The sequence below is a fragment of the Astyanax mexicanus genome, chromosome 7, assembly GCF_023375975.1.
Source record: "Astyanax mexicanus isolate ESR-SI-001 chromosome 7, AstMex3_surface, whole genome shotgun sequence".
In the NCBI taxonomy this organism is placed as follows: Eukaryota; Metazoa; Chordata; class Actinopteri; order Characiformes; family Acestrorhamphidae; genus Astyanax; species Astyanax mexicanus.
In genome coordinates this window covers 53,888,014-53,915,691 of record NC_064414.1, presented here as the reverse complement: position 1 = coordinate 53,915,691, position 27,678 = coordinate 53,888,014, and the positions used below count along the sequence as shown (strand labels likewise).

Below are 27,678 nucleotides of genomic sequence, written 5' to 3'. Positions count from 1 at the left end.
CTATCTATCTATCTATCTAGATGAGAATCAAAACCATACATTATAATCAAGCACTGTGAATAATAACTAAGAACAAAAAGAACAGAAAATGACATTACAACACATTACACTAATAACTTAAAAAAGTGAAAGTATATACAGATACGGTAATTATTTAAAATTAATGAATTAAAACATTTAGATGTAGAATAAATGAAATATACAGAAATTAAATGAGAAGCACAGCTGTGGGGTTCAGGTCTTGGTGTGGGTTTGGGACCAAAAGGTTGCTGGTTCAATTCCCAGAACCCACAGCAGAGGTGCCCTTCAGCTCCCCATCCAGCACCCCCACCAGCTCCCCACCATTCCCCCCACCAGCTCCCCACCATTCCCCCACCAGCTCCCCACCATTCCCCCCACCAGCTCCCCACCATTCCCCCACCAGCTCCCCTCCATTCCCCCCACCAGCTCCCCACCATTCCCCCACCAGCTCCCCACCATTCCCCCCACCAGCTCCCCACCATTCCCCCCACCAGCTCCCCTCCATTCCCCCCACCAGCTCCCCACCATTCCCCCACCAGCTCCCCACCATTCCCCCCACCAGCTCCCCACCATTCCCCCCACCAGCTCCCCACCATTCCCCCCACCAGCCAACCACCATTCCCCCCACCAGCTCCCCACCATTCATCCACCAGCTCCCCACCATTCCCCCACCAGCTCCCCACCATTCCCCCACCAGCTCCCCACCATTCCCCCCACCAGCTCCCCACCATTCCCCCCACCAGCTCCCCACCATTCCCCCCACCAGCTCCCCACCATTCATCCACCAGCTCCCCACCATTCCCCCACCAGCTCCCCACCATTCCCCCCACCAGCTCCCCACCATTCATCCACCAGCTCCCCACCATTCCCCCCACCAGCTCCCCACCATTCATCCACCAGCTCCCCACCATTCCCCCACCAGCTCCCCACCATTCCCCCCACCAGCTCCCCACCATTCATCCACCAGCTCCCCACCATTCCCCCACCAGCTCCCCACCATTCATCCACCAGCTCCCCACCATTCCCCCACCAGCTCCCCACCATTCCCCCCACCAGCTCCCCACCATTCATCCACCAGCTCCCCACCATTCCCCCACCAGCTCCCCACCATTCCCCCCACCAGCTCCCCACCATTCATCCACCAGCTCCCCACCATTCCCCCCACCAGCTCCCCACCATTCCCCCCACCAGCTCCCCACCATTCCCCCCACCAGCTCCCCACCATTCCCCCCACCAGCTCCCCACCATTCATCCACCAGCTCCCCACCATTCCCCCACCAGCTCCCCACCATTCCCCCCACCATTCCCCCCACCAGCTCCCCACCATTCCCCCCACCAGCTCCCCACCATTCCCCCACCAGCTCCCCACCATTCCCCCCACCAGCTCCCCACCATTCCCCCACCAGTTCCCTACCATTCCCCCCACCAGCTCCCCACCATTCCCCCACCAGCTCCCCACCATTCCCCCCACCAGCTCCCCACCATTCCCCCACCAGCTCCCCACCATTCCCCCACCAGCTCCCCACCATTCCCCCCACCAGCTCCCCACCATTCCCCCACCAGCTCCCCACCATTCCCCCCACCAGCTCCCCACCATTCCCCCACCAGTTCCCCACCATTCCCCCCACCAGCTCCCCACCATTCCCCCGGCACTGAGGGAGCTGACCTCGCCTCTGGGTGTGTGCTCTTACTGCCCTGATCACTAGTGTGTGTGTGTGTGTGTGTGTGTGTGTGTGTGTATGTGTGTGTGTGTGTGTGTGTTCACTGCCACAGATGGGTAATGTGCAGAAGTTGAGTATTGCACTGAATTGCTGTGTTATATCTGTGAAATCTGCTTTATCTTAATGTTTTATACACAGAACATTATGCTATTTGGAATAAACTCCATGTTTATTATGTTATATAGTTATATATGTTTCTTTCAGGAGTTAAAAGACAATGTTTAATCTAGAGCAAACTGCATCTCCTAATTTGAGTTAATTTACACAGAGGTAAAAATGCTTATAAGTTTACACGTATTGACTATATATTGCCATTATATTACATAGGAAAATCATTAATAAAGTCATTAATAAGTCAGAGTTGGTAGTAAAGATTGTAACTTGCTGACTGCTACACAGGATGTCTGTGGAATGGGAGGGTACAATCTGCTTTTTAAGGTGTTCTGATTCTTCAAAAATAAGTACAAAATTAGCTGTCTGTGAGTGTATGGACAAAGCCAATCACCAGAGTATTGATTTCACCTGTTCCATTCAGTGTAAATACACCCTCACTGCACAAACACTTTGCCAAATAATGTTTGATTAACCCTACTTTACAAAGTATTTCAATCGCTTGTGTCTCTTTCTCGTTTACCAAACTTGTTTTTATATTTCTGACCCTGATTCTTGCCTTGCCTCTGATATTTCAGTGTTTTTTTTTACCCGTGGACTGTTTCTCATTTGTGGTATGTTTAAGCCCTGTTTACCGGTATTGCTTGCTTTGACTACTCTTTGTATTAACCCCCTTTTTTTTTACAATAAAATCTGTCTATTGCATCTGCGTGTCCTGCCCGATCGTTACAGGTAACTTTTTCTGCTTATTTTGAGTTTAAATTGCTTAAAATTAGTTGAAAATTCTAAGTGAGACTGAATAAGATCATTATTCCAAAAAAAATAAGCTAAATAGTCAGATATTTACACAATGCTTAATACGCCAAAACTTCTGGTATCAGAGAAAACTGTGATTTATTGCCCTGGAATTATATATATATATATATATTTTTTTTTATTGTAGTGTGTATGTGTGTGTGTGAAGTGTGTATAGTGTACACTGTGTAGACAGCTTAACACCACTGTGTGCCCGAGTATTATGGGTAAAGCCTGGCACGAACACAGGACAAGACAAAGGACACACCAAACAGGGTCAGCACCAGCCGCTATGAATTATTGATCTCCATCATGTGCTGTGTGTGTGTGTAAGTGTGTGTGTGTGTGTAGGCCTGTAGTAACATATTCTTCATGTCATTAGTGAACTGTGGCCTTTATCTGACAGTAAGAGTGAATTCAGCGCTCGTGGTGAAGCTCCAAGGAGAGGAAAGTTCACTTTTATTATTATACGTCGTATTAAAGGTGAGAAATATAGTTTATTATACATCAATACATCAGTGACTAGTTTTAAATAAAGCATGCAACTGGCCTATCTATGCCCCATCCACTTTTATACTTGCTAAATGCTGGGAAAATCTAATATTCGACATACTAATTTAGTTATAAATGTATTAATTATATACCTTAACCAAGGTGCGCACAATTACACATGTAACAAATTACATGTGTTTTACAAAACTTTGCACAAAATCACTCTCACAGAAAAGAGTCTTTATCTCACCAGATCTATTTTTGAATGAGCCATTTAAGGGCTCTGTCATTTTTATGCAAATAAGCTCATACAGTTGCTGGCCACGGCCCAAGCGTTAACCACACATTAATTATAGCTTGTGCTAAATGGCTAGAAGCTGGTGCTTAACTGTGATAAAAGCACAAAACATGAACAGTCGAGCTATAGATCCCTCCCTCAGACAAAGTCTGCTGGCTAATCCTGCTGTGCACTGTCTAAAGATTTCAACCAAAATTCAACATAATTTAGTTATTAATTTCTTCATTATATATATTAACCATGTTGCACACAATTACACAAGTTTAACTAGATCTATATGTTTCAGAATTATGCAAATGAGCTCAAATAGTTGCTGGCCACACCCCATGTTTACGCTGAGCGTTCACCACACGTTAGTGTTAGCTTTTACTAAATGGCTAGAAACTTGTTCATGCTTAACTGTGATAGAAGCACAAAACTCAGACAGTAGGTATAGATTCCTCCCTCAGACGAAGTCTGCTGGCTAATCCTGCGGTGTACTGTCGGAGGTTCTCAACCAAAAATACTGAAATGGTGTTTCTGCAACTGATCTAGTGGGTGGGGCTCTGGTAGGGGTTGACAGGTGAGGGGCGGAGCCACCAACATACATCACAGCAACAGTAGAACTGTATTCTGTTCTTCCTTACCTGCTGTTGCATCTCAGCTCATCCTCTTCTTCAGTTCTGTCTTCAGTTCTGTCTCGCTGTCTGTCTGTCCTCCACTCAGCTGAAGATCTGACACCTTCACTCCTGCATTCAGAGAAAAACAAACTGATAAATGAAAAACTGAAAACCAACCAAACACCAATCACTCTACAGATACAGGTCACATGATCCTTTAATCAAACCTTTATTACAGAGAGAGAGAGAGAGAGAGAGAGAGAGAGAGAGAGAGAGAGAGAGAGGAAAAGTCAGAAAAAGAAAGGAGAAAGATGTACAAAAGTGAGAGGGAGAGGGGTGGATGGATGAATGGATGGATGGATGGATGGATGGATGGATACAGAGGTAGAAAGACAAAGGAGTAAAGAGAGATAGATCGAAGTTGGATTAAACACAGAAATACATAAAAAGAGACAGAAAGATGCAGAAAGAGAAACACATAGAGAGGTAGAAAGAAAGAGAAATAAAATGAGATAGAGAGAGATAGATGGATGAATGGAGAGTTACAAAGACAATCAAGAGAGAGAGAGAGAGAGAGAGAGAGAGAGAATCATGTAGCAGATGTTCTGTGTTTGCGGAGGCAAATGAAGAGCAGCCGGTCGACTTCAGCCCTGATCTATTACTGCACACACACACACACACACACACACACTTGCCAATTCAAAAACTTTGAATATTTTAATATTTAAATCCAAACATAAAGCAAACCAATGGAATCAAATTTATTCTAGTATAAATGTGGCAAATCATTTCAATATGATGCTGCCACTGCAATGACAAAATAAATAAATTAAAAAATAAAATATTTGATAAAAATCCAATCATTTAAAATAATTCAAATTTAGAATTTATCTAAAAATTATTATTACTCACCCCAACGTATTAACTCATCCCCTACTCTACACTTCATATCCAACTAATCCCCAACTTCCTAACTCATCCCAAACTTCTCCCCTACTCACTCCCACCTAACCCCAACATCTTAACTCATCCCTAAATCAACAAATCTTTCCTGACTCCCTAACTCATTCCCAACTCCACACAAACTAATTTATCCCCCACTCCACACCCTGATCCCCAACTAATCCCAACATCCTAATTCATCCCCAACCCCAACTCCACACCTCATCCCCAATTAAACCCCAACATGCTAACTCATCCCCAAATCAACACACCTTTCCCAACTTATTAACTTATCCCCTACTCTACACTTCATAACCAAATAATCCCCAACATCTTAAGTGATCCCCAAGTCAACACGTCTTTCTTAACTCCCAACGCATCCCCAACTCCACACTTCATCCCCAACTAATCCCCAACATCCTAACTCATCCTCATATCAACACATCTTTCCCAACTTATTTACTTATCCCCTACTCTACATTTCATAACCAAATAATCCCCAACATCTTAAGTGATCCCCAAGTCAACACGTCTTTCTTAACTCCCAACGCATCCCCAACTCCACACTTCATCCCCAACTAATCCCCAACATCCTAACTCATCCCCATATCAACACATCTTTCCCAACTTATTTACTTATCCCCTACTCTACACTTCATAACCAAATAATCCCCAACATCTTAATTGATCCCCAAGTCAACACGTCTTTCTTAGCTCCCAACGCATCCCCAAGTCTGGATAGGATAGGAGATAGGATGTTGGGGATTAGTTGGGGATGAAAGATGGACTTGGGGATGCGTTGGGAGTTAAGAAAGACGTGTTGACTTGGGGATCACCTAAGATGTTGGAGATTATTTGGTTATGAAGTGTAGAGTAGGGGATAAGTAACTAAGTTAGGAACCTGAGTGTTATGGTTGATGACCAGCTCTCCTTCACGCGCCATGTGGCCTCAGTTGCTCGATCCTGCCGCTTTGCGCTTTATAATATCAGAAAAATTAGACCATTTCTGACGCAACAGGCCACCCAACTCCTGGTACAAGCAGTCGTCATTTCACGCCTCGACTACTGCAATGCCCTGCTAACTGGCCTCCCGGCCTGCGTAGTAAAACCACTCCAAGTGATCCAGAATGCAGCAGCACGTCTGGTCTTCAACCAACCAAAACGGGCACATGTCACCCCGCTGCTCACTGAGCACTATTGGCTACCAGTTGATGCTCGCATCAAATTCAAAACTCTTACAATCGCCTACAAGGTGATGTCAGAACAGGCTCCTTCCTACCTGCACTCGCTCCTGAAGACTTACGCTACCTCCCGGCCGCTGCGCTCCTCCAATGAACGTCGCCTCGCTTTGCCAAACAAACATTCACACAAAGCAATCCAGACTGTTCTCATACAGAGTTCCCCAATGGTGGAACAAACTACCTTCCACTACCAGATCAGGAGAATCTCTCACTATCTTTAATAAACTCCTGAAGACTGAGCTCTTCAAAGAGCTCTTACTCTCTTAACACCTCTAACACACTAACTACTTCTAACCTCATTTCCTTCTTCCCCTCCTTCACTTCTCTATCCTTTTATTTCCCTTCGACCTCCTTTAAGCCCTATCTAAAATGGTTTATCTTAATTCCTATTACTTTTGTACTTGACCTTTGTAAGTCGCTTTGGACAAAAGCATCTGCCAAATGTAATGTAATGTAATGTAATGTAAAAAGTCCATACTTCATCCCCAACTAATCCCCAACATGCTAACTCATCCCCATATCAATATATCTTTCACAATTCCCTAACTCTTCCCCAGCTCCATACCTCATCCCCAACTAATCCCCATCATCCTAACTCATCCATAAATCAACACACCTTTCCCAACTCCCTAACTCATCCCCAACTCCAAACCTCATCCTCAACTAATCCCCAACATCCCCAACTTGTCCCCATCACCCACACTTCCATACATATTCCATTAAACAGTGCTGGATAGAGCATCACTATTTCAAAGAACGCAGGTCCAACGGTGGGGGATTTTTATCCCTCTATTCCACACCTGTAATCAGGCATCAGGACTATGTTAGAACTAGATAAGCTGTGTGTGTGTGTGTGAGTGTGAGTGTTTGTGTGTGTGTGTGTGTGCACTTGCACATCAGTGTCAGCAATAGGTGCATCTTAAAGCAGATTAATGTACCAGTCATTAGAATGGGCGTACATAAACTCTATAAAGACATGTACTGAAGTTGGCTTAACAAACTTTTTTCCTGTAAAGTTTGAGTTTTCTCACGCTCTCGCGTGTGCTCTCTCGCTCTGCAGCTCTCGCGCACAGTCTCCAATAAAGTGCTATCAAATGATTGACTTGCCCTAAAACACGGAGTTGATTGGTGACCTTTAGGTCCGGTGTGAGTGGACCTAGCCGAGCCGAGCCGAGCCGCTATATTAAAGCCCTGCTGCTGCTCACCGGCCCAAACTCATTTCCAATGGTATTGATTCCCTCCACAAATAAAGAGCCTCACCACAATTTATTTACGTCCCCCCAGGAATCATCTGTTTAAACATGTTCCTGAATCAATCAGACCCCGTCCCCCCGGGCCCCGGGGCCCTGCCGCACGCACCGCGCCCGTTATTATCCCCCCTAATGAAAGAAATGCCCCCTCCTCACTCTACACACACACACACACACACACAAGCGTACACACAACACACACACAAACACTTATACACAAACATACACACACAAACACACAAACACTTATACACAAACACTTATACACATACACACACTTATACACACACACACACACACACACACGCACACAAACACAAATACACACACAAACACTTACACACATACACACACTTATACACACACACACACACACACACACGCACACAAACACAAATACACACACAAACACTTACACACATACACACACTTATACACACACACACACACACACACACAAACACTTATACACACACACACACACACACACACACAAACACTTATACACAAACACTTATACACATACACACACTTGTACGCACGCACACAAACACTTATACACGAACACATATACACACACACACTTATACACACACATACACACACAATTATATATATATATATAAACACACACTTATACACACACACACTTAAACACACACATAAACAGAAATACTTGTACACAAACACACACACTTATACACATACACACACACGCACACACACACACATACACACACACACTTGTACACACTCTTACACAAACACACACATAAACACACACACACACGCACACACACACACACACTTATACACACTTAATACACAAACACTTATACATACACACACAGGCAAGTCCGGTACACGTGTTATAATAAATAAATAAATAAAGTTTATTGGGAATATTTATTATATTTATATATATATATATATATATATATATATATATATATATATATATATATATATATATACAACCAACATTGTGTATAATAATCAATATTAGACCAATATCAGCAGAAAGCCTGCTTCAATCTTTTTACCATGTTTGGTGGCGAACAAAAAAGTTCATGTAACAAATTTCAGCTGAATATAATAATAAAATAAAATATAATTTATATATTAGTGTTATATGAGGAAGGGTATTATAGACAAGTGTTATACCAGTATTATTACCCCTTTATTATCAGTGAGAAATCTGTTTTTATTTATGTATTTACAGTTACAGTATGTTTAATAGAGGGATGATAAAAATAATGAAAATGTTATGTTTTGTATGAGACAGCTTTTGTTTGCTGTATTTTGATAGTATTTGCTATAAGCAAGTAGAGTGTATTTTAGTATTTTGCACTATGGCAAACAGTTTTGTCCATAAAAAAAATAGAATATCATTGAAACGTTACTTTAGTTTTTATTAAAATTAAAAGTAATAAAAAATACATATAATATTGTAAAAAAAAATGAGAAGTTTTCTCAATACCATATTAAAACGTATTTAATATACTAAAGAAAATTTTTTTTTTAATTATTTTTAGAAGAGCCATTATCATAAGTGTAATGCATAGTTTTGGAGATTTTAAAGTTTTAAAGCTTTTGTGTAATAAAAACAATCCTTAAATTGGAAATATATGTTCACAGAAAGAAATATATGTTCACTGAAGGACTGGCTGAAGGTTACGGGCCGAGTGGTGTCGGTGTCGGTGGCGGGTCGCGGCGGTGCGCCGGGGCGCTGAGCTCTGCGCCGGAGTGAAGACACCGTGACTAAACTTGTTCCCACCTCTTATCTCCCCTGCGATGTTCTAACCTCTTATCTCCCCCGTGATGTTCCCACCGCGCCCTGATCCGGATCTCAGAGACGGGAGCGTGACGGACCGCGCAGACAGCGTCCCGACTCCACCGCTATTGTCCCACAATGCACCCTGAAATAGGCTCAGGATACCCGTCCCACTGCAGCCTGACTTCCTTTAGCCATGCCTCCAGGGCCGCCGCTCTGCATACGCAGACAACGCAGCCAGCGTTAGGCCTCAACCATTTTGCAGTTGCAGGGAGCCAAATTGACTGAGAATGAAATGTGTTGAAATTATGACATTATTAAATTTAAAACCCAATGTGAATTATTTATGATACGCTCATCTTTTTTGTCTTTAAACATTGCATGGGGCACCTACTCTACTACTTAAAAGCGGCACGTTATTATTTTTGTGCATAATATAATGCCCCCACCCCTATTGCCTGAAATGGCACGGCTCGGTTTGCTCTGTTGGTTGTTGCCAGATGTGACATTTTCCAGTCAAATAAATAATCAAAAAATGCATGGAGGCGCTAAATCTTGCGCATGTTTAACCATTTTTAAAGTGTATGTGGCCATTCTATACAAAAACTTGTCCAGTGCAATATTTGTGTAAGTTAAAAACTTAAAATAAAATAAACAAATAGGATGAAAAATCGTAACTTATCTGGCAACCTTAGTCCTAACTAAAGTAGCAACGCTACTTGAGTTTGGCAGGAGACAAGTTCACCGCGCGAAGTTGCTACTAAATGGTAATTCAACTATGAAGCGACGGTTTGAGTCTGGAGCTGAGAAGAAGAAAAAGAAGCAGAAAGATGAGGCCCATGCATCCCTTTCTGGTGAGTAACTTCGATGATAAAGGTTTAAATAGTTTATGCTTGACCAGTTATGCTTAGGGCCTCCAAAACCTTAGCAGCGGCCCTGCATGCCTCTCACACACACACACACACACACAGCTACAGAGTGCAGGATTCCACTATGTAACTAACTGAAAAAAAAATATGAGTAAAATTTACTTAAAAAAAGTTTCACAACTTTCTGCATTTATTTTTTTTTTAAATACATTTAATTTCAGATAAATTTAAGTAACTTCAACTCAGTTTCAAGACTTAAATGTTACATAGAGTAAATAAGTGAACTGAACTTCAGTCAATCCTTTCTTTTAGTAAACTTTACTTCATTTATTTTTACTGAATCAATCCTTTCTTTTAGTAAACTTTACTTCATTTATTTTTACTGAATCAATCCTTTCTTTTAGTAAACTTTACTTCATTTATTTTGCTGAATCAATCCTTTCTTTTAGTAAACTTTACTTCATTTATTTTTACTGAATCAATCCTTTCTTTTAGTAAACTTTACTTAATTTATTTTTACTGAATCAATCCTTTCTTTTAGTAAACTTTACTTCATTTATTTTTACTGAATCAATCCTTTCTTTTAGTAAACTTTACTTCATTTATTTTTACTGAATCAATCCTTTCTTTTAGTAAACTTTACTTCATTTATTTTTACTGAATCAATCCTTTCTTTTAGTAAACTTTACTTCATTTATTTTTACTGAATCAATCCTTTCTTCTAGTAAACTTTACTTCATTTATTTTTACTGAATCAATTCTTTCTTTTAGTAAACTTTACTTCATTTATTTTTACTGAATCAATCCTTTCTTTTAGTAAACTTTACTTCATTTATTTTTACTGAATCAATCCTTTCTTCTAGTAAACTTTACTTCATTTATTTTTACTGAATCAATCCTTTCTTTTAGTAAACTTTACTCAATTTATTTTACTGAATCAATCCTTTCTTTTAGTAAACTTTACTTCATTTATTTTTACTGAATCAATCCTTTCTTTTAGTAAACTTTACTTCATTTATTTTTACTGAATCAATCCTTTCTTTTAGTAAAGTTTACTTTATTTATTTTTACTGAATCAATCCTTTCTTTTAGTAAACTATCTTTTTAGTTTACCAGAGACAGTGTAATATGTCTGTTTTTTATTTTTATTATACTTATTATTTATTACTACTTTTATTTATTCTTTTATTTGAATATTTTATATTTTCATTCTTGTTCTTAGCTCTATTATTCATATAATCACTTCTTATCATTTTTAACATTTTACTTTACTTTTACTAATATATTTTTACTTATTTTATAATCTATAAAAAATGTTATTACTTTTATGTGTCAAATTAGTTTTTTTATGGTACTTTAGAATTTTCTGTTTTACATTTTACAGTTTAAAATTATAATTTTTATTCTTTTTTACTATTTTATTTCGTATTATTTCTAAATTATTATTAAGTGTGTTAAATCCCTTTAATGTTATAAAAGCTCGGCAACATTGCAAATGAGGGTCACCCTTAATGTTTTTCCCAAGTGAAAATAAAGGTTGATTAGTTGATTGATTGATTGATTGATACTCGGTAATGCTGCATCAGCAGCAGTTTAAAAAGAGGCGGAGTCTGACTTCACATGTATCGGAGGAGGCGTGTGCTGGTGTGTTGGGGCATCACTAGTGATAGGGGGAGTCCTAATGAGTGAGTTGGGTAATTGGGCGTGTAAAACGTGGAGGAAATGGGGAAAAAATTTGAAATAAAAATAAAAATAAAATTTGTGGTGCGCTATTAATATATATTATATATTAATATATATTAATATAATTGTGGCGCTGAGAGCTGGCAGTGTGTGGGTAATGTTGGCGTTAGGGCAGTGATGCGCAGGATGCCGGCAGAGCAACGGGGCAACCATACCCTCCCGACGGGGGAAACGAACAGGCGCGAGTGGAGCTGTGTTTCAGGGAGGGGTCAGCAGGGGGTGGTTGAGGTGGTGTGTGAGTGTGTTACAGTGACGCGAGGCATCTCCCTCATGAACACCGCGCGTCTTTTCGGAGTCAGCACTTTTTTAAATATTTATGCCGGCGCTCATGTAGCGCTTTTTAACCTTCCGCTAACCCCATTTACGCATTAGATGCTTCTTAGAAAGTTCCGCAGCCGGGACAGGAAACAGATTTGAGCTGGGATGACAGCTACTCTCTCTCCCTCTCATTCTCTCTCATTCTCTTTTCTCTCTATCTTTTCTTTCTCTACGCTCATCCCCCCATTCATTCTTTATCTAGTCCACATTTAACCTGTAGTGTTCGGGTTTATATAAGGCTTCTGTCACGCAACAGCCTTGCATCTTAAAAATATTAAAAATAGCAAACTTACAGTAGAAGAAAACTAAATATTTTAACAACTTTCAATATGATAGATAGAGACAGATCTGGAAGAGACCACTTAAAAATAAAAATGATGAGTTTTAAAACCTCTGGAATATAATCAAGAGGAAGATGGGTGATCACAAACCATCAAACCACCAAACTGAACTGCTTGAATGAATTTTTTAGACCATGAGTAAATCAGCATAAAGTTATCCAAAAGCAGTGTGTAAGACTGGTGGAGGAGAACATGATGCCAAGATGCATGAAAACTGTGATTAAAAACCAGAAACTTGTTTTCTTTGCATTATTTGAGGCCTGAAAGCTCTGCATCTTTTTTTGTTATTTCAGCCATTTCTGATTTTCAGCTAATAAATGCTCTAAATAAATGCCCTTTAAATCAGAGAAACTGATTCAGAAACAGTGTTTATTCACGTTCACAATTTTTGACATTATGACAAAAATTAAATAATTTAAAGAAATTGAAGAAAACAAAAACTGAGTTTACCTGCTTTGATGAGTAATTCACATTTTAATACAAATCATCATAGACGTTATTTTATTATACACTTGTGGATATGTAATCAGTTTAATCTCTTTAGACACATTTTGCATTTGCATATTTATTTATTTCTGTATTTATTAATTTATAGAGTCTTAGAAATTATTTGTATTATTTGCATAATCAATTATTATGTACATGTATCTATATCAATATGTGTTCCATAATTTATTTATGTATTTATTTATTTGAAAAATAATATAATATAATTTTATTCTAATTTTGGAGCGTTTCTATTGATGCATTTATCCTTAAAATTCAGACACACAAACCAAAAAAATATGGGTTTATCTGCTTTGGGAAATTAAGTTTTACTGTTTACTACATAATAATTTAATATGTCTCTCTTAATTGCTTTCATGTCTGTAATATTAATCTACATTGTAGAAAATACATTAAATAAAGAAATAAAGGCAAACTTTTATTATATATATTTTTTTCTTATTATATTATTATTATTATTATTATTATTATGAATTAATTTTTTTTTTTCTGTTAGTTTGAATTTATTCAGAATTGCGTTTGCTCTGTTTATATTTATGCAAGTTATATTTTTTTTAGGTCGCCCTTGAAAACAAAGCATCGTCTCTGAGAATCTTCCTCACTGCAGACAGATCCTCCTCCTCCTCCTCCTCCACAAGTCTCATAAAGTCAGTGGGAGGAAGCGTCAGCACGGCGGTGATCGGGCCGCAGCGAATACTGCATTACTGCATTATAATATGAGCTGAAATTCAGTCTAACTCTCTGTATCACTGTCTGACTTTATAATAACGCAATAATTAAACAGCGGAGGAATAAATCAAGGGCACGGGGTGAAGCTTATTTACAGCAAATTCATTCCGTCCAAAAACTGCATTTTTACAGGCTGGAATTAAGAGATTTTGGGTTATAGAGGAGATCCGGGGTCACAGAGTCAGACTCAATACTGCATCGCCATGCTGTGCTGTTAAAAACGCAGGAATTTAATAAAATATAAACACTGTCCTCATCTCACAACCCTGTCCTGAATTCACCCTCGACACATACTCGCCATATATACAGAGAACAAGCAAAACATTATGACCACCTTTTCATGTATACACCCCATTCCCCTACCCCACAGAACGACCACAGATCAGCTTTTATTATTATTATCATCATTTAACATTTAATATTTAACATTCACAGCATTTATCTGAAGCTCTTATCCATAGCGACTTTCAAGTTTATTCCTATTACAGAGATGAGCCAATGTAGAGTTAGGAGTCTAGCCCAAGGGCTCTTATTGGTGTAGCACAGTATATTGAGTCTCCCAGGTGTGCAGTTATAAAATACAAATACTTCATTACCTTACTTAAGTATAAATGTTGGTTATCTATACTTTACTGGAGTAACTATTTGACTTATTGATTTAACTTTCTACTCTCTACTTACATATCATTACATCCTTTCATATTCATAAACTTTTAAGAGTTCAGAAATTTATATTTGGTGGAATAACCCTGGTTGGTTTTTAATCACAGTTTTTTTCATGCATCTTAGCATCATGTTCTCCTCCACCAGTCTTACACACTGCTTTTGGATAACTTTATGCTGCTTTACTCCTGGTGCAAAAAATCAAGCAGTTCAGTTTGGTGGTTTGATGGTTTGTGATCATCCATCTTCCTCTTGATTATATTCCAGAGGTTTTTAATTTGGTAAAATCAAAGAAACTCATCATTTTTAAGTGCTCTCTTATTATTATTCTTTTTTTTCAGAGTTGTATATCAGTAAGACCTTAAAATATGATTTCTTCTTGATGCAACTATTACCTTTACTTGAGACACAAATTATTTATATTGTCACGTCCTGGCCCTATTCCGTGTCACATCCTGTTCTGGCTTTGTATTTTTTTCACTGCTCTCTGTGTTTGTTTAGCTTTGCTCCTCCGTCCCCTCATTACCTTTATTCAGGTGTTACCTGTTTCCTGTCCCCTTCTGTGTATATATAGCCCTTTGTTTTCAGTCTTAGTTGTCGGTTCTTGTGTGTTTTACGTCTGTTAGGTTGAAGGTCCATCTTTGCTTCTAGTCTGACTAAATTCTGTGTTTATGCTAGTTTCCTTGTATGTTTATTTATACTGTTTTGTGTTTATTTTGGTTTATTTCTGTTAATACATTTACTTGTCTGTTCTCCACATCCTCTCCTTGCTCCCTGCTACAGCCTTGGACAGCAGTGGCTTCCTCCTTGTTGTCCTCTCATAAACTCTTAAACGTTCTTGTTTAATGTTTTCCTTATTGTAGATTTGTCAACAAAAATGTCAAAAATGTCAGCATGTGCCAAAGATTTCTGTAAGTCTTTAGCTGACACTCTAGGATTCTTCCTCACCTCATTGATCATTCTGCTCATTCTGCATGTGCTGTGCTCTTGCAGTCATCTTTACAGGACTTTACCGTGCCTAGGGAGAGTAGCAACAGTGCTGAACTTTCTTAGTTTGTAGAGCATCTGTCTTGTAGACCGTGGACACATGAACATTAATAAAACCATGCAAACATACAGTATATTTTTTGTGTGGTATTAGTAGTATTAGCAGACTGTGTTTGTCTATTGTTGTGACTTAGATGGAGATCAGACAACATTTAATGACCAATTTATGCAGAAATTCAAGTATAATCCCAAAGGGTTCACATACATTTTTTTTTGCAACTGTATATAATGATGCTGCAAAGTAAAGTGAACTCAGGAAACTCAAGAACTTTAGTAAACTCAGGTCAGGAACTGGGTGGTGATGTGAGAGCGTAAGTCCACCCCGCATCCTGGAGCCTTACAATATGATTTCTTCTTGATGCAAATATTACCTTTACTTGAGACACAAATTATTTATATTGTAAGAACTCCGTTCTTGTTTAATGTTTTTCCAATTGTAGATTTATCAACACAAATGTCAGCATGTGCCAAAGATTTCTGTAAGTCTTTAGCTGACACTCTAGGATTCTTCCTCACCTCATTGATCATTCTGCTCATTCTGCATGTGCTGTGCTCTTGCAGTCATCTTTACAGGACTTTACCACGCCTAGGGAGAGTAGCAACAGTGCTGAACTTTCTTAGTTTGTAGAGCGTCTGTCTTGTAGACCGTGGACACATGAACATCAATAAAACCATGCAAACATACGGTATAATTTTTAGTGTGGTATTAGTTTTAGCAGACTGTGTTCGTCTATTGTTGTGAGTTGGATAAGGATCAGAACAAATTTAATGACTTTTTCTTGCAACTGTATATAATAATACCGCAAAGAACTCAGAAGCTTAGGTCAGGAACTGGGTGGTGATGTGAGAGTGGGCACCGCACTGGCATCTCCACCCTAGTGTGCATCATTATGCGGCTAATGCGCTAATCTGTCCGTCCACATATTATCTCCATCCACTGCATCTACAGCTCTGCAGTAACCCCAGCCCAGCATTAGCCTGAGAGACGCGGCGCGGGCGGAGAAACCAAAGCGTCAACAAAAACCTCGCCAGCGTGCCCACAAAGTGGCACCGGCGCCAGCACTCTCAGGCTGATTTGAATGGACACGTAAAGACAGACAGGATGCTGGCGTGTCCCCCGAGGGGACGCAGGGGGGGTTAACCCTTGTGGCTTATTGCTGGAGCGTGGTCCGGCCCCGTTTTAATATATGGATAAATATGCGCCACTGGAGGCGTGAGGATGGAGTGAGAGGCTACAGGGAGATGTCAGGCTGGCGAGTGGCCCGTCTGTAGTCACGCACCGACACACACTGACGCGTCCCTGAGTGCCCCTCGTACACACACACACACTTATACACTTACACACACACACACACTCTTTCATACACATGCATACACATAAATTTAAATACGGTGGCTGTAGTGACTGCAGCTCCACACAGTGTGTGTGTGTGTGTGTGTGTATGTCTCAGGAAGTGAATAAAAACTTTCCAGGAACTGTGTATGCAAACACTGCCACTACTACTGTTATATTTTATTTATTATTTATATATTTATATATTTATTTACATATCGCCTTACTTGTTTGTTTGTTTATTTGTCTCCCCCGTCAATTTAACCCCTGCTAAACCCGACTCCCCGCGATCCTGTTTTGAGGAAGCCCCTGACAGCTGCTTGCTCCGTATGGAAATTCGCTCCCCCTGACAACTTTCCAAGCCACTTATTGCCTTATTTCACTCCCCCGTCTCTCTTCTTCCACTCGTCCAGGTAGACACCGCTGTAACCACCGAGCTCGATTAGCATCTGCACATCGGGAAAAGTTAGGGCAGTACAGGAAAGTGCAAATAAAATAAAATAAAATGCGAAATTTCTGCTAATAAAAAGGTGTTTCGGGTGTTTATTTGACTTTTAATTTGATTGAGGAAAGTTCGATCCCAAGAAATTCAAAAGATATATTGAATATGTCTTAATGATAAAAATCTATCACTGCATTTCAGGATTGTAAAAGTTGGGACTGAAGCTGGAAAAGTGACACAGTAACACTTTATCATATCTTTCGTTAATATGCATCTCTGGATAAAAAAATGATGAGTTTCTTAGAATTTACCAAACTGAAAACCTCTGGAATAAAATCAAGATTAAAAATCATTGTTATCCCACCAAATATTGATTTCACAAGAATTTTAAATTCTGCATTAAAAATTACACTTATAAAGTGTTTTCCTACCACTCAAGGACGCTTACAATTACATTCCACACACACTCAACACACACCAGTGAGAAGCGTCAGCCAATTACACACAGCGTGCTCTCAACCGGAAACAACTGTCCACCTAGAGGACTGCATTGGCCACTGAGGAGTTGACCCAGCACAATCTATATCTAGGCACACATTCTCAAACATCCAAATATCCAATTTACCTGATCTCCATGTTTTTGGACTGTGGAAGGAAACCCACACAGACACAAGACGAAGAAATTCAAGTAATTGACTCTTGATGAGTTCAGCACAGCTGTTAACTGAAAGCCTGAATTCCAGGTGATTCTACCTCATAAAACTGACTGAGAAAATCCAGCAGAGATGTATAAAACTGTAAAATACTGTATAAAAAATATTCTTGTTTGTTTAACACCTTTTTTGTTTACCAAATAATTCCATGTTTTTCTTTATAGTTTGGATGACTTTAGTATTAATCTACAATGCAGAACATTTTAAAATAATGAAAAATCACAGATTTTAAGGTATGTTCAAATTGTCAGTGTCACGCCTGGCCCTGTTTCCTGTCTGTCCTCGTGCCTGTGTTGTCCCACGTGACCCGTGCCCCTGTGTTCTGCCTGTGATTTTCCATTACCTCATGTCTCATTTGTAGCTCCACCCCTTCCCCAGGTGTTTCCACTCCCAGTGTGTTTCCTGTTTAGTTATATAGACTTCCTCTGTTACTTGTCCTCGGTCGGTCTTTGCACTGTCTCCTGTCGTTTGTCTTCCCGTGTTCCCAGAGTTTCTCTCAGTGTTTCTCTCAGTGTTTCTCTCAGTGTCTATCTTAGTTTAATCCTTGTAATTATCCTTGCCCTGTCTAGCTTTAGTTATTAGTTTATTTCTTTGTTTATCTACTCCCGCTTTGTTTGTTAGTTATTATCTATCTAGTTTAGTTCCTTATTGTTCTCCTCGTTTGTTTTTGTCAGCCTCCCTATTTGTTTGTAGTTTATATTTATCTTCCTGTTTATTCTGTTATTTTCTAGTTCCCTGTGTTTTCCCTAGTTTATTCCCTTGCCCTGTTTTAGTTTATCCTGCCTAGTTTTATAGTCTTCCCGTTTGTTTATCTTTAGTATCTCGTTTGTTTGTTAGTTTTAGCTCGCCTCTGTTTCTTGTTTTCTTTGTTTCTTGTTTACTTGTCTCTTTGTTTATTAAATTCTCACCTTACCTGCACATACGTCCGCCTCCTCGTCTCTCTGCCTGGGTCAACCCTGACAGTCAGACATATTTAATTCTTTTATTTTTCTTAAATATATATACTTGAAATATGGGAACATCACTGCGATTCCTTACAGTTGAGCAAATAAGAGACGGTTAAATTATTAAATTGTTTAATAATATACAAATTGCAATTATGTTGACCTTTTTAACCCGCCTGTTATGTTACGAGTCAAATTGACCAATCTTTTCTAGATCTTTAAATTTTAAAGATCTAGGAAAAATAGTTAAACGTATTTTTTTCAGTATAAAACTTCTTCTGCTTGCCTAAATCAGTGTAATATTTGATATGAAACATATGATATGAAAATGGTTCATCTAACGTATTTGCAACCCCCCCCCTACAAAAAACTAAAACTAAAACAAAACTGCAATGTTATGTTTCAATGTTTAATATAAAACTATTGTAGTTAAATGTTGGTGTTTCAAAAGTATTAAAATAAAACATTAAAAAAAAGCTTGAACGTACATTTTGTTAAAGACAAATGAGTGGATTATTCTAATTGAATCATTACCTGTTAGAGGTAAGGAACACTATTGCACTAAATATTGATAGAATAATTATTAATGTAGTTAGTAATTAAATATTTGCACTGCTTATTAGGATTTTTTATTTTGGATAATTAAACATGGACCATTGCTGTTTTTTAAAATAGATCAATTTGAAATATTGGTACATTACTTTGATTACAATAACAAGAGAGTTAAGGTATTGTTTAAGAATTAAAAATTGCAATCATTTATACCTTTTTAACCTTTATTTTGAGTGACGTATGTATGAATTTTCTCTATCATAGATAGAAATGTGTACAAATAATTAATATTATATAAAACTCTTCTTTATTTAGCTTCTCCGTCTCTGTTTTCCGCTCATCGCTGCTGTAAAGCGGGTTTATTTAGAGGCTGAGACGGGCGGGGGAACCCGGGTGGAGGATCTGGACGGACAGAAGCACAGATCCATAATTCAATAAGGTGAATGAGGCTGAGGAGGTGGGTGAAGGTGTCGCCCGGAGTGAGAAAGTTGCTCTTAGTGAAGTGGAGGGTGAACTTTTCCTCCTGCAGACAGCACAGGTAACAGAGAGAGAGAGTGTGTGTGTGTGTGTGTGTGTGTGTGTGTGTGTGTAGCTCTCAGAAAGCCACTTAAATGAACAGAACATGACTGAACATCCTGCAGCTTCAGGGTCAAACACAGGGCAGAGCTCTGCACTTCACACTACATACATCACCACACCCCCAGCTCTCCATCGCTGCAGCTTAAAATATAGCTAAAAATAACTATTAATAAAACTATTAAATAAATAAATAATTTACGTATTATACAGGACTAGTTAAATGTTTGGATAAATCCTCTCATTCAGTGCTTTTATTTATTTTCTTTATTTTCTATACTGTAGATTAATATTAAAGATGATTTAAAACAATTAAGGGACATTTTGTTATTTATAGGTTTATGTTTGAGTAAAAGGAACAGTGTTGTTTAATTCTATAAACTACATAAAACTACATAAACTCCAAATTCCAAATAACAAAAAAAAAGTCATTTAGAGCATTTATTTATTTATTTGCAGAAAATGAGAAATGTCTGAAATAACAACAACAACAAAAAGATGCAGAGCTTTTTTCAGACCTCAAATAATGCAAAAAAAAAAAAAAAATCATCGAAGTTCATATTCATAAAGTTTGAAGAGTTCATAAATATAAAATTATACTTGGTGGAATAACCCTGGTTGGTTTTTAATCACAGTTTAAAATCATGCATCTTGGCATCATGTTCTCCTCCACCAGTCTTACACACTGCTTTTGGATAACTTTGAGGCGCAAAACCTCATTCAAGCAGTTCAGTTTGGTGGTTTGATGGCTTGTGATCATCCATCTTCCTCTTGATTATATTCCAGAGGTTTTCAATTTGGTTAAAGGAAAGAAAATAATAATTTATAAACAGTCTCTTATTATTATTATTACTTTTTTCAGAGCTGTATTTATTTATTCATATTTTATACACATATTTTAGAGGGTTAATAATGGTGAGGTCACTATGACATTTAGTTTTATAACAGCACAAACATATTATAATCCATATATAATATTAATATAACATTATAATAATGCCAGAACCGCTGATAATGAATCAAACAAACATACACAAACTTTGCTAACATGTTTAATTTTCTTTAATTATAATAATTTCTTGGAAGTTTGAATTGGTGGGATCATACTGACCCAGAGAATAAAGGGTGTTAGTAAATTTGAGGAGAGCATCTCCTGTAACTGTATCTGTAATTAGTATTATTTGACTGTATCTCTTACATATTTTCAATATGGAGAAAAATGAATATGTTTATTTTGCTTTTTGTGTTGCAAACAAATGTTTGTGCATTATTGATGTTCTTTATTTAGTATTATAAGTAGATCTGTTCCCTCATTGTTCAATTAATTTAATGGCAAATAAATAAAAATAAGACGGTTTAACCATAACAATTAATATATGAAATTGTTTTTTTTTTTTTTTTAAAGCATTTAAATTAAGTAAACTGTGTAAAAGCTGATTGTTCTTCACTGAATATAAATATGTACAGCAATTTTATATAATTATATGAATAAAATAACATGAATGTGAATCATTACATTCATTATATTTATATTATTGTATTAACAATTAATAATAGAATATTGTGCAATAATAAAATTGATATCACTTCTGTATGATTAAATTAAATCAGTGCAATCAGCCGCTTCACCTTTTCTGCAGGATAAAGTCTTAATCTAACCCATGCTTATATGTATATATGTATATGTTTATATTACATGTATATAATTCCTGTTTATTTGACTGAGCAGTGCTGAAGTGATTTTTTTGTTTTTATTATTAAAGTAATTAAAAACAATATGTACAGTATTTATATACATTAAAATGATAAAGAACTATACATAAAGAAATATATTTAATGTACTTTTGGATAATTAAACATGGTAAATAATTTATATGCAATGAATAAAAGATAAAATGTATGTTTTACCAATAAGAAATAGTTAGTTAATAATTTACAAATTACAATTATTTTGATCTTAATATTGAGCAATGTATGCACATGCTGCCTCCAATGCACTGCATATAAAAGTGTGTAATCATTTTATATATTTATATACGTTTTTATACATATAATAATCTAATATAAATGTTTATATACTGTATCTTTTCTATGATTATGTTGAGTGCAGTTGTTACTGAAAATAATTATAATGTGAAGAGGTAAACCACAATCTGTAAAAATGTTTTAATTTATTTTTCTATTACAGTAAATATTCACTATATGAATATATAATTTTATATTTTATATGTTTACATTATGTTTTGATTCTTAAGCTTAGTTAAAGGTCAACAGTGCATCTATAAATCAACCAATCAGTTATTTAATAATTACAAATTACAAATTACAATTATTTTCCTAATCTTAATATTGAGCAATCTATATATGTATGTATGAGCTGACTCCAACGCTCTGCACTGAACAGAAAAGAGTGTAATAATTAATCAAATCCAAAATAAAGCATATAAAACAGATCGTTATTTAATATTAATGATGTTTAATTTTATGCACACTGTGTATAAATTGTACATTGTAAATTGTAATAGAAATGTATGCAATAATTAATATAAAATTGTAAAAATAATAATGTGAAGAGGTAGAACACAGTAAGAGATGTTTTGTTTCTATTACAGTAAATATTTACTATATGTAAATGCATTAATCTAATAATTAATAATGTTTAGATTGTTAAGATCAACAATATATCCATAAATACATTAATTAGTTAATAAATAATTTACAAATTACATTTATTTTTATCTTAATATTAAAAATATATGTATAAACTGACTTCAATGCACTGCACTAAACAGAAAAGTGTATTGTAATTAATATAATCTAATATATAAATATATTGAGTTCTCTATGAGTCGAAAGATCATTATTCAATATTACTTGTTTTTAGTATTATTCATACTGTGTATAGATTCAAAAGAAATGCAAAAGCATAAATTCAACAATTGATATAAATTTATGAATATATTAAAGTGAAGAGGTAAACCACAATCTATTAGAGGTGTTTTATTTCTATTACACTAAATATATAATAGAAATTCACTATATTTATATATGAATTAATCTAAATTATGTTTTAATGATATTAAATCAACAATACATCAATAAATAAAGTGATTAGTTAACAAATAATTTACCAATGAAAAATATATTTTGAACTTATAACAATATTAAGTGAGCTAATAGATAGAAACGTGCACAATAAAGGTGTGAAAAGTATCTCCATTCGTTTCTCTGTAGGTAGAAATGTAGATACTAGAGTTTAATAAAATTTCTGTATGTAAGCTTTTTACTCTTTAAGTAAAAGTGTTTAAAAAAAAGTACTGGTTTCAAAATGACTAATTAAAAGTATAAAAGTAAAAGTAATGTAAGGAGAAAAAGAACAAAAGCTCAAACCACGCCCACAGTCTTTTAGTGCACTTTTACAATAGCTTAGAAAAGGATCATGGGTATTTTCATTTTATAAAAAAAGATCAAAGGCAAGAAGACGAGGGTGCTCGCTTTTGAGAGATGGTGCTTTTCCTGGCGGGGGTGCTGAATTCGGCACAACACCTAAATGAAAACGAGCTAAAATGAAATAACAGGTAATTGTGTGAAAATGTAAGAAGTATAAGTTAATAATTATATAATAAAGTGTATATAACTTTTATATGGTTGTATTAAGATGAATCACCTTTCAACCTTTAAGCCCCGCCCCTTAAGAATCAGAGGATAACACTGTTAGCCCCCGAAACACCCAGAACCACCCCCCCACACACACACCCCTCACACAGACAATTACACTGCTGATGTCATGCCTCGGTGTACGCTGAGATTAGCGAGGGCACACACACACACACACACACACACACACACACACACACACACACACACACACACACACTTTACAGCCAAAGAGTGGCACAGTGGAGCCACTGGTGCTTTCTGGGCTCCTCAATTATGCAGTAGAGTTTTTGACCTGCTGCACGGATCTCTCCTCTGCTGAATTATGAATGCTCCTCTTGATTGAGGTGGGTTACTCTCCACTCATCCTTCGCTCTCTCGCTCTCCCTCGCTCCACTCCTCTAAAAGACGAGGCGCCACCGCTCCTGCCGTCGGAGAAAGATTGGACTGACTTTGCAGTGAAAGGGTTTGGAAAATTAAAGTGTTGAGGAAGGGCATTACCAGCGATTAGTGGTGGTAATTTTCGTATCGTGCCGTTCCTTTTGGGGAGGTGGGGGTGGGGGTGGGGTGGGTGGTGAGGCGAGAGGAGGGGCGAGAGGGAGCGAGGTTACGATATGGAGACGCCGCTAAATAATTTAAGTGCACGGGTTCATCAGACGCTTAGTTTATACTCAGGAATAAGGATTGAAAAAATCTTATGCCTTAAATTTCAGGCCTGAATGAAGTCTGATGTGTGTTACACTGTATTCTGTACATTTAGTCCGTTTAAATAAGAGAGCACTTAAAATTGATGAGCTGCTTTGATTTTACCAAAGTTGGAAAAAGTACATAAAAATCGTAATTAAGTAAAAGTACCTTTAAAGGTTGAAAAAAGTACAGAAAAATTGTAATTAAAAGTAAAAGTACCTTTACTTTGCTAAAATTCTACTTAAGTAAAAGTAAAAGTACGTATCTAAAAATCTATTTGAGTAAAAGTAAAAAAGTACTCAGTTTAAAAATACTTTGAGTACAAGTTACATAGTTACTTTTAATTACTTGATGTAAAAAAAAAGCAATTGCTATGATTTAACTGTTTTTTAACCTCTGGAATATAATCAAGAGGAAGATGGAAGATCACAAGCCATCAAACCACCAAACTGAACTGCTTGAATTTTTGCACCAGGAGTAAAGCAGCATAAAGTTATCCAAAAGCAGTGTGTAAGACTGGTGGAGGAGAACATGATGCCAAAATGAATGAAAACTGTGATTAAAAACCAACCAGGGTTATTCCACCAAATATTGATTTCTGAACTCTTAAAACTTTATGAATATGAACTTGTTTTCTTTGCATTATTTGAGGTCTGAAAGCTCTGATTTCTCATTTTCTACAAATAAATGCCTAAATGACAATATTTTTATTTGGAATTTGGGAGAAATGTTGTCTGTAGTTTATAAAATGAAACAACAATTTTTATTTTACTCAAAGAAATCAGAGAAACTGATTCAGAAACTGGAGTGGTCTCTTATTTATTTATTTTTTTTTTACAGAGCTGTACATCCCCCCGCCCCACTCAACAAATATGAACAAAATACCTGCAAAACGAGCAATAAAAAATTCTATTTAACTTTCTCAAAATGTGACCTTGTGATGTCAGTCCAATGGTACAATACAAAGATATGCAGACATATATTATACTGTGGATTTGACAGTATGCAAGGTCACATTTTGTGAAAGTTAAATAGATTTATTCAGTAATTGTTTGTCCTGTACTTTTTCTTCGAGCCCTGAAATGCCACTGTGTGCTGCCGATAAATGCAGGAGCACAGTGCTATTGTGCCTTAAACATATTTTTAAATAAAAGATTAAAAAGGTCAGTAAAATAAAAGTTCAGGTCACAAAAGATTGAGGTTTTAGTATATAGTATAGTTGCTGATAATCCTAACCCCCAGGTTAAAACCCCCTGCTTTCTGTATCTACTGTAACTGTAGATTAATTACAGAGCAGTACGGGTACAACAGATTACAGTGCTGGTGATTCTGTATCTACTGTAACTGTAGATTAATTACAGAGCAGTACAGGTACAACAGATTACAGTGCTGGTGATTCTGTATCTACTGTAACTGTAGATTAATTACAGAGCAGTACGGGTACAACAGATTACGGTGCTGGTGATTCTGTATCTACTGTAACTGTAGATTAATTACAGAGCAGTATGGGAACAACAGATTACAGTGCTGGTGATTCTGTATCTACTGTAACTGTAGATTAATTACAGAGCAGTACGGGTACAACAGATTACGGTGCTGGTGATTCTGTATCTACTGTAACTGTAGATTAATTACAGAGCAGTACAGGTACAACAGATTACGGTGCTGGTGATTCTGTATCTACTGTAACTGTAGATTAATTACAGAGCAGTACAGGTACAACAGATTACAGTGCTGGTGATTCTGTATCTACTGTAACTGTAGATTAATTACAGAGCAGTACGGGTACAACAGATTACGGTGCTGGTGATTCTGTATCTATTGTAACTGTAGATTAATTACAGAGCAGTATGGGTACAACAGATTACGGTGCTGGTGATTCTGTATCTACTGTAACTGTAGATTCATTACAGAGCAGTATGGGTACAACAGATTATGGTGCTGGTGCTTCTGTATCTACTGTAACTGTAGATTCATTACAGAGCAGTATGTAACTGTTGTTTAACACAGTTCAACAGCTGGGAAATAAGATTAATCTTTTTGGGGAAAAAAATACATCCCTGAACCTTAAAAAGATCAAATCTGGGTTACTTTGGGTCACTTTCACCTGCTGCAGTTTACTTGTCTAGTCTCACAGACTGGATCTTTTATATTTCAGTAAAATTTAAAGTAAAAAGACCTGAATTCATCCCTCCTGCACTACAATAACACCACGGCATTAATACGAATTCTCAGACTGATAGTATCATACCTTTTTAATTAGGTTTCTTTGTTAAGGCTGGGCCTATCAGAGAGAGGACTAACGCATAATTAATTAAATTCTAACAGCGATTGAAATGCAGTCGTGAGGCGGCGTGCTGCTGAAACAATCCCACAATCTCACAACATCTTCAAAAGTGGAACCAAATTAAAGATGATTTTGATCTTGATTCAATTAATTAACTTTTGAAACGGCAAATAAATTCCTGCTGGATGTAGATCTACGTCTTGGCGGAGCAGGAAGAGGAGGAAGAGGAGGGTTTATTATGGTATTTCTGACTGACTGAGGTTTTATTGTGATGACAAGAAAAATATACATCAAAAAAGTTCTTAATATCAGTAAAAAGTTACTTTATTTCAGTTATTCAGTGATTTCAAAAAGTGAAACTCATATATTATATAGATGTATTAAACACAGAGTGGTCTATTTTTATTATTTATTTCTTTAATTGTTGATGATTTTGGCTTACAGCCAATAAAAACCCAAAAATCAGTATCTCATAAAATTAGAATATTATATAAGACCTATAAAACCATTGGTATTTTTGCAGAGTGGGCAGTGTGCCAAATGCTGCTGGAAAATGAAACCCCATAACATCCCATGGTTTGGAGAGTCATGTCTGTCATCTGCTGGTGTTGATCCACTGTGTTTTATTATCAAGTCTAAAGTCAGTGCAGTTTTGTTTTCCCACAAAATCTTACAGCACTTATGGAGATGTGGATTTCATTTTCCAGCAGGATACCCTAACCACTGTGGCTTAGTATATCATCGCCGTTCAATGAAAAACACTTATCTCCAAAACAGCGACTTTACAAGAGAGAGAAAAAACCTTGCAAACTTTCAGTGGAAGTCAACGTAAAAAGAGTTTATTTCAGGTCACTTTGAAGAGTTTCTATTGGTCCGTTCATCAAGAAATTGTGGCGCGATGTAAAGAACAGTTTCTCTTTTCTAATTATGTGGAAAACTAAAAATCAACAAAAATGGAGATAAGTGTTTTTCATAGCACAGCAACGATATATATATATATATACTACATTATAGATGTACATCTAC

The 27,678-nt window shown here is 37.1% G+C and overlaps 2 protein-coding genes across 10 annotated transcripts in view; one reads left to right on the top strand and one right to left on the bottom strand.

Moving 5' to 3' along the window:
- Window positions 1–27,678, bottom strand: part of tenm3 (teneurin transmembrane protein 3) — a 1,272,390-nt gene that overhangs the window by 783,411 nt on the left and 461,301 nt on the right. For all 9 annotated transcript variants that reach the window (XM_049481363.1, XM_049481365.1, XM_049481366.1 and 6 more), the window contains one exon: window positions 4,065–4,166. The gene's annotated coding sequence lies outside the window, so the exon portion shown is untranslated. The remainder of the gene's footprint in view (window positions 1–4,064; window positions 4,167–27,678) is intronic.
- Window positions 213–1,727, top strand: LOC111191299 (uncharacterized). Its single transcript, XM_022665864.2, has one exon. The coding sequence runs from the start codon at window positions 213–215 to the stop codon at window positions 1,725–1,727; it is 1,515 nt and encodes a 504-aa protein (XP_022521585.2).

Bases quoted from the DNA above. Each gene is read 5' to 3' on its own strand.
- LOC111191299 (XM_022665864.2), top strand. From the start codon at position 213: ATGAGAAGCACAGCTGTGGGGTTCAGGTCTTGGTGTGGGTTTGGGACC.